Here is a 10,505-nt window from a genome sequence, read left to right on the forward strand (position 1 = left end):
GGAGACAAACCACAAACTTAACAGGCCAGGCTTTTTATGAGCGTTTTCTGCTCTCAAATTAGAGCTGAAGCTACAGCAAGCCAGAACTTACCATCACTAATAGACTACAACTGTTTACTGTTAATGTAGACTGCATTTTGGAAGTTTTTGTATTTTGCTTTTTCACTGAATGATGTTCTCAGATTTACATCATGATTGTATCATTCTGTTAAGAATTTTGCAAAACAAAGAGGAAGATTTCACATTTACTGCTACTGTCACCACCACTGCCACCAAATGCATCAAGTCTATTTTCCCAAACTGCTCTAGCTGTCTTAAAAGATTTTTGTTCCTACCATTAATACTGAAAGGCCATTTCAGCAGTTCTTTCTTCCAAAGCTATCCATGACTTCTAAGAGCCAGTCTAACTGTATTTATATCCTCTTGTGTGTGTATGCATACGGTCTTTTAATTCTGAATTTTCTTCCCGCCATTGATATTTATGTCCAGGAGTATTTACAGAGAACAACAGTGTGAGTCTTCCCTTCTTGGGTATTGTTCATCTTCTACTCATCCCATTTTACCAAAGGCTCCAGTCTCTCGCAATGGCAGATTATCCTTTTTTTTTCTTTTGTACTTAGTTATTCCTTCTTGACAACTCACCTTCTCCTTCTGCTGACACACTTTCTCCCATGTGAAGTAATTCAGCTGTTGTCCAGAAGCCAGTCTCTTCTTTCATGGTTATATTCAATGCATCACCTTCTCTTTCAGAGATCCATCCAATCTTCATTTCAATAATTTCCAAAGGATCCTGAGATTTTGTCTACAACCATAAATTTTGTCTTCCATTCCATTCTTCTGATTTAACCTAAAATCAACATTCACAGTTTTGACTGTGATATTTTTCTATGTATTTTGGGAGGCAAATATGCAAGCATGAGTAGTTTTTATTTAATATTTAAAACTGGTAACACACATCCTTTAATTGCTAAAACCTGACAAAGAATCATAGAATATCTTGGGTTGGAATGAACCTTAAAAGTCGTCTGGTTCAACCCCACTGCTGCGGGCAGGAGGGACACCTTACACTAGACCAGGTTGCCCAAAGCCCCATTCAACTAGGCCTTATAAATTGTAAGCACAGGTCATCCTCTCTGCTTCTTCAAAGGCATGTCTTCATAATTTCCTCTTCTTTATTTTTACCATCTTGGGGAAAAAAAAAAGGACAAAAGAAATTCTCCTGTGTACATTTCTTTACCTACAATTCTGTACAAGCAGACTCCTTCGATTGCTGGCTTCTTGGCTTTTTTAAGAATTTGCTATGATTGGCCCTGTACCTTCAGATTAAGTTTAGCATTTCATCTGTTCATTAGCAACAACTGAACACACAAATCACACATTCATTTGCAAGGATTATCAAACTGTCTTTGAACTCTGCCAATTACTAACAGAAAGCCACAAGACTCTTCAACTGGAGTTAAGCAAACTACAGATTTGTCTACATACACATCTGCTCTTTCCTGTTTCTCCCAAAGTAAAAAGGATATGCATCACAGTAACCAAAATAATTAAAACTAAATGCCTCCAAATGCCTACATCCTGTCCTAATGGTCACTGCTTGCCAACATTGCCATCAGCTGTATTGACATATTCACTGCTTCAAACTAGCTGAATAAAAAATGAACGATGGAAGGAAAAGTACTTTGTTCCCCAGAGCACAGGAAGAAAATGCTGTTAAGAGTTAGTAACTGTAAGGAACAAACCCAAGGTACGCACAATTTCAACCAAAGCAAGGGAAATCAGAATCTGACCTTCTAGAAGACGGGTACATTATGAGTGAAACAACCTCCTCTTACATGACAGAGCATTTCTTCTTTACAGAAGACAACATTTTCAAAAGAAAGGATAATCTCTGCACTTCCAACCTGCTGATAGTTGTGGAACAGAGGTTTATACTAGACCTGTCATGGGAAAAGTTCTAAGAGCTCCTAGCTTCCAGCCAGAAGGGAAATGCAGGCACTAAAAAATTATGAGCTATCATGAACTACAAGAGATGTTTCACTAGCTTTATTTCCCATGTCTCAAGTTCAGCTTGAGAATTATAGGAATTATGTCCAGCAACCACCTTTATGTACTAGAAACCATCCATAGAAACAAGGTGAAATGGAAACTGGTAAGTTTGTAATACAAAGGAATACAGTGACATGAGTTCTACCACACACTTCCTTTTGGAATCCCCAAAACTACTATTACTACTACTACTTCTGCTTCAGGAAAGAGGCTGACGGGACAAACAAAGAATATCTCATACCTTATGAGGCTTAATTAATGCAAAATGGAACAGTATCAAGGAGCTTTACACTCATGTCCCCAGTGAGAGTCTACCAGATATGAATCTTATGCTGCCAATCTAAACGCCCCTATCTGCATCAAACTGCTGTTAACCAGCAGTCATTCTCTTCTCAGCACTGAGCAGAGCCCTGCCCAACACAAACAACTGCTATTCAAAAAGGAAGCATACTAGACTACCTTGGACAGGAACCAGAAATATCACCTAGGTGCCTCTAGCAACAGCTACAACAATGATTAGAAATCAGGCACATGGCACTTAAAATGAGACATGAAAATAAAGATTTGGGGCTGCCAATAGAATTTACCGAGATTAACAGCTATAGAGCCACAACTACCAAGCACTAAAAACCTCATAATGAACAGACTCTCAAGAAATCCTTATCCTCATAATGAACAGCAAAAGAGATGAGGTGGGACTTAGCACACCTACAGGCTTGACCTGGTTTTCTTCCATACAGAGAACAAACAAATTCTGCTTCCAGTCCATTTCAGTCATTTCAGTGTGGTTTTTCCAGGTCCTGCCTGTTGAGTTTTGCTAAGATTTTCTATAACCTCTAAAAAGCTTTTCAAGTTATAGAACCCACACACATGAGGGAGATCCACTCTTACTCTTCCATGATAACACTTTATTCTCCCTGCAGTCCTGGTGTTTCTATGAGTTTCTTTGATTTCTAAAATCAAAGTACTCAGCAAAGGTAACAAACCTCTTTTGTTACAATGGAATATTTGAAAACAACAATCCTTTTGCAAACATGTATGGAATCAGGTAGGAATGGCAACAGCAAAGTTATGTAATCTACCTTTGGAGCTGGTTTTAATAAAACGAGTATTCTTGAAACTCAAACACCTCTGTTTATTACACTTTAAAATTAAACACAGCGTTTTGGTTTTTTTCATGATTAAAGCTTAAAAACAACTTGCTACAGCTGTTAATATAACTTATATTAACACATATGTGAACACAGCCTAACTTTTGGCAGCTACTGGCACAGAAAACTGCAGCATCAGACCTCAACTTACACCATGGTTTGACTGCACTTCTTTTGTAAAATCTGGTATTTTAAAGAAACCTGATTCAAATGATTAATGAGTAGAATAATCACTAGTGTAAACATACACCACTCAACTAATACTGAAACCCAGGTAAGAATCAATTTCTTCTTTGTTCTTCTTTAAATTATGCCTTAAGAAAGCAAGAATAGGAAAAAAACCACCATTACTTAGCAGTAGTCCTCCTTTTTTTCTAAAAATTACATATGTCTTCACAACTATGATGAGCTACGTTACTTTCACGAAAATCCCAAATCATTCCATTTGCACTGAACGGAAGTTTGAGGGCTGTCTCAATTTTGAAAGAAACAACACACACGAAGAAAAAGCCATTCTCCTATGCTGCAATTACTGATAGTTTATTAGGTTTAGCACTGAAGGTCAACAAAAGAGTACTTACCTTCTGTTTTGGAAAGAGTTTTGGAATAGAAATCAGTCTGTTGCTACGTGACTGGTTTCCAGGCAGCAGTTCCACTCACTTCTTCGGGGAAGCGACGTGTTCTTCTGTTTCTGCAAATGCTGTTTATATTGAGTAAATCCAAGTATGTTCAACTCAGAAAACATACTGTGAACCATTAATGAAAGAAACCGCATTTGCAAAAACCAGAACATAACACACTGACCTCTCAACTCCTATTTGGAGAAAAGAGATGCATCATATACATAACAGATTGCTGGCATTTCATTTTCTGGCTGTTGACTTGAGAGAATGCCAACTTTTATGAAATATACTTGATCCATTCCATTTATTTTGTGAATAAACATGAACAACTTGCTCCATTTCTTACCACATTTGAAGGGCTTAGACATATCAAAAGCGACAAGTGTCAGTGGAGATACTATAAAAGGGTGAATTTTCACTGAATACTGATCAACAACCCTCAAGAACACACCAAGGATGCATTAATAAAGTAATTTTCCCTTACAAGTTTTTTACACTATTTTTATTTGGTCCTGTCTATAAAAAAAAGTGTCTCTGTCAATTTAACATCTGTTACGACTCACTTAAGGAAGTTCAGAAAAATGAGAGGTGATTAAAAAATTCAGTACAATATGATGAAATCCATTCAAGCTGAATTTGAACATCATTACTTAAATCAAACTTCATTGCCCTGTTTTCATCAGCTCTGAATTGAACAATCTAAATTGAGTCAAACTCTCATTTGATTATTTGTTTAGATAGTAAGTCGCTCAGAAAAACAATGCCCCAAATCCACATTTATATCTGTTGAATTTTAAAGAACTTTAAGGAAATTATTCTGCTTTTTAACATAATTAGCATCCAGTAAAATAAATCAGGAGGCATCAGCTTTCATTAGCTTTAGCTTTCCACTTACGTGAGTCTTTGCTTTGAATAAATGCAGAGGAAACACTTAAAACTGCATATTGTAAATAAGGGGAAAAATGTCAGAAATCATGCATATGAAGAGCTAGTCTGCACACTTGCTGAGAAACAAACAATTATGACAACAAACTCTAACTTCAAAAAAAATTAAACGTGTTCTGCAAACTCAATTTCCCTGGGAAAAAATAAAATACGAGAATGGCAAAGAGAAGGAAAAAGGATTCAGAAGAAACCAGGGACCAGATCTTACAATATAAGAAAAAGGTTAGACAATAAAAGGGAGTTTTCTTCACCACATCTTTTGCAGTGGGTCAAAGAGAGGTGTATCTCCCAGCAACACAGCCCAGTGCTGCACACCTCCTGCAGCTTATGTGATCAACCAGTACTGCTGTGCACCCTCCTGATACAAACCAAAGCCGTGCATGGTCCCAAAAAATGACCAAACTCACCTACAGAATTATACAACCCACAGACACACACTGAAGAACGTTATTCAAGTTGCAAAGTCAATCACTCAAGAACTGTGTAAGACGATTTAATTTATGCATTAAATGTAATTCTCTCTTTACCATCTACAGTAGAACTTTAATCTTTTCTTACACAAATGCACACACTTTCTCTATATCAGGCTGTGAAGAAGCCATACTATGTAGCTTCCTCCTACTTCATTTCTTGTACAAGTTGAAAGGTCTTTGTTTTATTAATTAATACTGAATTAACATTGAATATTAATATGCTACTGATATGTAAAAAGGAGAAGGAGGATCTCAGTGCTAAAGCTGTTCACTTCTCTATGCTGAAGAGCTAGGCTCTCTGCGTCCACAAAGACTCTTACCTGGAGAAGTCAGGGATGTGGGCTCCTCTGCACATAAAGTAAGTCCCTGATTTTCTCTGCAGGTGATTTGAGACCTGGGGATACGACCTGTAGAAGAGCTGGAAGTATAATGTAACTGACCAATATGCTACAACTATCACAAGCCAGGAAAAGGGCACTAACAACCAGTGGCCACTTTGGCTCTTAACTTCATCTGTGTTTCAGCTCCTCTTTCATAAAATGTGGAGGGAAAAAAGTGGTATCTTGCTGTCTTCCAATGCGCATAAAAAGAAACATTCACTAACGTGCAAATCCTAACTGACAGTCACTGGGACAAAACTAAACACTATCCTTCTGTCACTAAAGCAAGTATTGGTGGACCTTCCTGGTTTAATTACGGTTTTGACACGGTATGAGTAAGACTGTGCTTCAGTTTCTCATTTATTAAATAGAAAAGTATCTTCCTTCACAGAGCTGTCATGAGAACAAGAACATGCTTGAGATTATCAGGGACTCTTGATACTATGGTGATGCAGGATCTACTCAAGCATGAAACATGGCCAAGTACACACCATGGTAACTACATGAAGAGCTTAAAGTTTTCAGGGGAAGGAAATTAACCTGAAACTGTACCCACAATTTCCCCATATATATTTTCCCTTTGACTTATTTGTAGCATTAAAGAATGCAGAAGTAATACAGGAAAGTGGAAGAAAGATCAAATAAGACATGCACTGGCTGTTTTCTTCATGCTCACATCTAATACACAATACTGATTAGGATACATCTCCTGCCAGTAAGAGTGTGCTGAGCAGATAGGCATTAGCAGAATTTGTGAATGTTTATTAAAGTAGAAGAGAGATCATGCTTAAATGACCACCCCATTCCAGTTAGGCTGAATCCTTTCTCCTGGCATTGGAAGTATTTGTACGCATTTCTGCTTAATTCTCTCTGAAAACCCCCAGCAAATATTACAACTACACCATATAGATACACAGAATAAAAATTAAGTATAGCAAACTACTTGTGCCATTTGCAAGACTAACTGGGGAATTAAGGGTGTCTTTTCCCAAAAAGTGCTCACACTCCAAAAAAAAATCATTCTTTGTCAAGAAAATGTCTCTGTACGACATTTCAGTCACCTCTAGCATCTTCATTAACTCAGTAAGCCTTTTTTATCCAATATGCAAATTCCCTTTAGAGTCATATTAAGCATTTCCACCTTAGAAATGCTGGCACAGTCCAAGGACTGCAGATCCTCACTCACCTAGAATGGCAACTGAACCGCTGTGGGCAGAAGCGGACATTTCTACAAAACACAGAGAATTCTTCAACTCTCCACCAGCTCACTGGCGAACATGAGTTCGCCACGAGTTTTGTCTCCTTTGCCCACCGATCTGCGGCCCGCACTGTGTCGGCGCAGGATTTGCCGTCCATGGCAGTGTGGCACCAGGAGCGCCAGTGGGGCGGGCTGAGGGCGGCCTGCGCTCCCGGCACCTTGGCACGGCCGAGGAGCCGCCGGGCCCTTCTCGCCAGCCGCCATTTACCTGCAGCAGGTGGTGGGCCGCCAGGTAGCCCAGGCGCGGGCCTCCCCGCACGCCGGGCGGCAGCCGCCCCGTGCCGTAGCCGTGCCAGGCCACCACGTAGGGGTTGTCCATGGTCAGCCAGTAGCGCACCTGCCCGCCGAAGTGCCGGAAGCACAGCTCGGCGTAGTCGCGGAAGAGCCGGGGCAGGACGGGGCTGGCCCAGCCGCCGAAGGCGTCCTGCAGGGCCTGCGGCAGGTCCCAGTGGTAGAGGGTGACCACGGGCTCGACGCCCAGCTCTCGCAGGCGGGCCAGCAGCCGCCCGTAGTGCGCCAGCCCGGCGGGGTTGGGGGGCGCCGTCCCGTTGGGCAGCAGCCGGGCCCAGGAGAGCGAGAAGCGGTAGTGCGAGACCCCCAGGCGCCGCAGCGCCTCGACGTCGCGGAACAGGTTGTTGTAGCTGTCGCTGGCCACGTCGCCGCCCACGGGCCCCGGCGGGGCGGCCCCCGGCGGCGTGGCCGGGCGGTGGGCGAAGGTGTCCCAGACAGACGCGCCCTTGCCGCCCTGGCGCCAGCCGCCCTCCGTTTGGTAGGCGGCGCTGCCCGCGCCCCAGAGGAAGCCGTCGGGGAAGGTGTCGTGGAGGAAGAGCTGGTCCTGCGGGTAGGGCAGCCGAGCGAAGCGGGACCAGGTGCCCGCGCCTTGTCCCGGCGCCCCCAGCCCCGGCCGCCCCAAGAGCAGCAGCAGCGGTGGCAGCAGCGACGCGGCGAGGGCCATGCTCCCGGCGGGGCTCCGCGACGGCAGCTCCCGCCTCCCAGCTCCCCGCCGCCCCATTTTATCTCCCCTCGAACCCCCCCCCTCCCGCCCCGGTGGGCACGGCCATTAATAATTACCTCGGAGCTGCCGCCTGCATCCTTCCCAGCCGGTTCCATCGGGGAGAGCTGCCGCCGGGGGCGGGGGCCAGGGCGTGAGACGGGGCGGGCAGGGAGGAGAGGGGGGGAAGCGGGGCGTGGGCTCCTCGGAGAGAGATGGACTCTTTCGCCCCCTCAGGGGTACCCTCAGGGCCCCGCAAAGGCGGAGATCCCGGTCCGCGGGCGGCAGGCAGGGTGCCGCAGCCCTTCGCTCGCCCCGCCGGGCGCCCGCACCTCGCTGGCTGCGACTCCGGTGTCCCCTCGGAGGCGGGACCCTCGCCGCTGCCCTGCCGCCTTTCTTCCCATCGGAAGAGCCCGCGGAGAGACTCGACGGCCGGATCCGTCCCCTCTGAGGTGCGGAGCGCAGCCCCCTCCCGTGCCCCGCTGCGGTGCCGCCGTCGGGGAGTCCGTGGGGCAGCGGCCCCTGCGCCGGACCGAGAGGGGGGAGCGACTGCGGGGCTGGGGTGGGGAGGGGAAGGGAAGGGAGAAAGGCGAGGAAATAAAAACGCTTTTCCCTTCACTCAGTGTTTCCGTCGTGGTACCTTTAGCAAAACACATCGCACCTGCGATCTCTCATGTAGCAGCAGTCGCAGAGAAACTCGTTGTCCAAGGACACTCCTCGCCGCCCGCTTCCTGGGAATTCATGGACTGTCACCTCCCAGTAACAACACTTTTCTTTCCTGGAGTAGGAGGTTGGTATATTTGGTTGCTTGCTGCGCAGAAAACAAGTTCCAGTTAGAAAAGCCTTACGGATCTTTACGAAGAGGAAACAAATCGAGTTAAGTTTGATTGCTGACTTACACAACCGACTGGGCAGGCATGACGCTGACTGCTCTCTAAAAGCAGGTCTCAATCTGCCGTTTGCGTCTCCTTTGGACAGAACAATTCAACCAAGACTTCGAAGCAAAAAACAGCCCAACACATTGCAGAACCTGGTGTTCAGTGGTGTGAACGCTTAACAGGATTTGGGACACCTAAGAATAAAATACATCTACTAGACAGGCTGTTAGGCACAGAGAGATGTTCCCAGGAGATAAGGCTGTTGTTTAACTAGAGAATGAAGGCCTTTCAATAATTTAATTTTATTTTTAGAAAATAAATGTCGTCAGGGAGAAATTATAGATAATCACTAATGAGTCAACACATTTAAATGCCAGTTGTGAGCTAATGAAGGTTTCCTTTTGTTCACAGGATGGGCTCTCCGTCTCTTAAATGCAGGCAGGACATTTGCCATGCCTGTTTCTAGAACTTCCAACTTCTGCATTTTCTGCACTGATACAAGTCAGTTTTGGGAATTGATTTGTGCTATTTTTAAAGAGACCAAAGACATAGGGAACAGGATTGCAGTTAGTCTTCCACTGTGGCAATTAATTCATTGCCATGTTAGGGGGATGGAGGTCTGAACAGTCCAGGGAACCATCGACAGCCCTTCCCTAAAAAAGGAAGTTTGTAGGGTAGGAACAGGAGATGGCAGGCCCAGAACCAAGGCTGGACTTTGGCTTCCAGGAATGAGTTTGGGATACAGTCTGAGAAGGTGCTGAAATTCAGTTATAGTCTGAGTAAATGACAACTTCAGGTACAACAATGGAAAAAGCTGTTGGCATCACCTGCTAGTTACTTGCAGAAGCTGGAGATTAATTGTTAGGTGCACTGGGCCATTGCTGCAATTGTCCCTGTGCAAGGAGTGGAGAGCCAGGCTCCCATTCAGCTGCAGACCTGATTTCAAGGAAAGTATAATGTCTTCACTGGATCTTGCTGACAAAGTCTTTTTAAAAATTGGGATGTACAGGCATGTCTCAGAAATATCACCACCTAAAACAGGGTATTAGTGATGGTAAGTCCATTGATAATATTTAAGGGAAAAAAACCAACATTGAGTATATAGGGACACAAGAGATTTTGAAATACATCATAGTACATTTTTTTTCCATGTGCTAATTATTAACTAAAACCTAAATCAATCCTATCTGTACTTGGGCAGTACCAGTAAGTAGACACTGAACTGAAGCTCCTTCACTAGGGAGCTTGTTTCTTTCAGAGCCTGTCAACAGTCAGGGAAAAGAAATGGCCTCATGGTGTTACTCTAAGTCAGTCTAGAAAACTTCTGAAGAAGGCTACATTATCCAAAAACTGTCAAGGATACAGTGGACTGTACTCTCAAAGCAGGAAGCCCATTTTTCTGGGATAAAATCTCACCATAAGCTGGTGGCACAAAGCAGTCACTTCAGCTGTCACCTTACCTGCATGTCTGCCAGATGAAAACTTTTTTCTTTTTTTTCTGTGTGTAAATGACAGAAAATGTGCAGTGTGGCCTCCAGTTCCATGTGTTGTTTTAGATTTTTTTCTTAGAAAGCCTCTTTTTGTGTCTTAGGACAACACAATTAACAACTGCTCTGAGCCAATATTTTTTTTTTTCCTAGCAGGCAGCCTAACAAACTCTGTGCAATATTAACCATGCAGAAAGGTCAGCCAAACACTTGCAGACATCCAGGTCTCCCTCATTGCTCCTTGAGTTCAAAGTGTGGCTCCATTTGTGT

The 10,505-nt window shown here is 44.0% G+C and overlaps 1 protein-coding gene across 7 annotated transcripts in view; it reads right to left on the reverse strand.

Annotated features, from left to right (window-relative positions):
- KL (klotho) overlaps positions 1-7,906 on the reverse strand; it is a 49,001-nt gene extending 41,095 nt beyond the window's left edge. For 6 of the 7 annotated variants that reach the window (XM_023947356.2, XM_086881605.1, XM_086881604.1 and 3 more), the window contains exon 1: positions 7,088-7,906. In XM_023947356.2, coding sequence (XP_023803124.2) covers positions 7,088-7,891 — 804 coding nt within the window. In that variant the 5' untranslated portion in view covers positions 7,892-7,906. The remainder of the gene's footprint in view (positions 1-7,087) is intronic. The other variant, XM_086881607.1, reaches the window with a different exon arrangement.
- Positions 7,907-10,505: the final 2,599 nt, after the last annotated feature.

The sequence above is a fragment of the Cyanistes caeruleus genome, chromosome 3 (assembly GCF_971803275.1).
Source record: "Cyanistes caeruleus chromosome 3, bCyaCae1.hap1.1, whole genome shotgun sequence".
Classification (NCBI taxonomy): Eukaryota; Metazoa; Chordata; class Aves; order Passeriformes; family Paridae; genus Cyanistes; species Cyanistes caeruleus.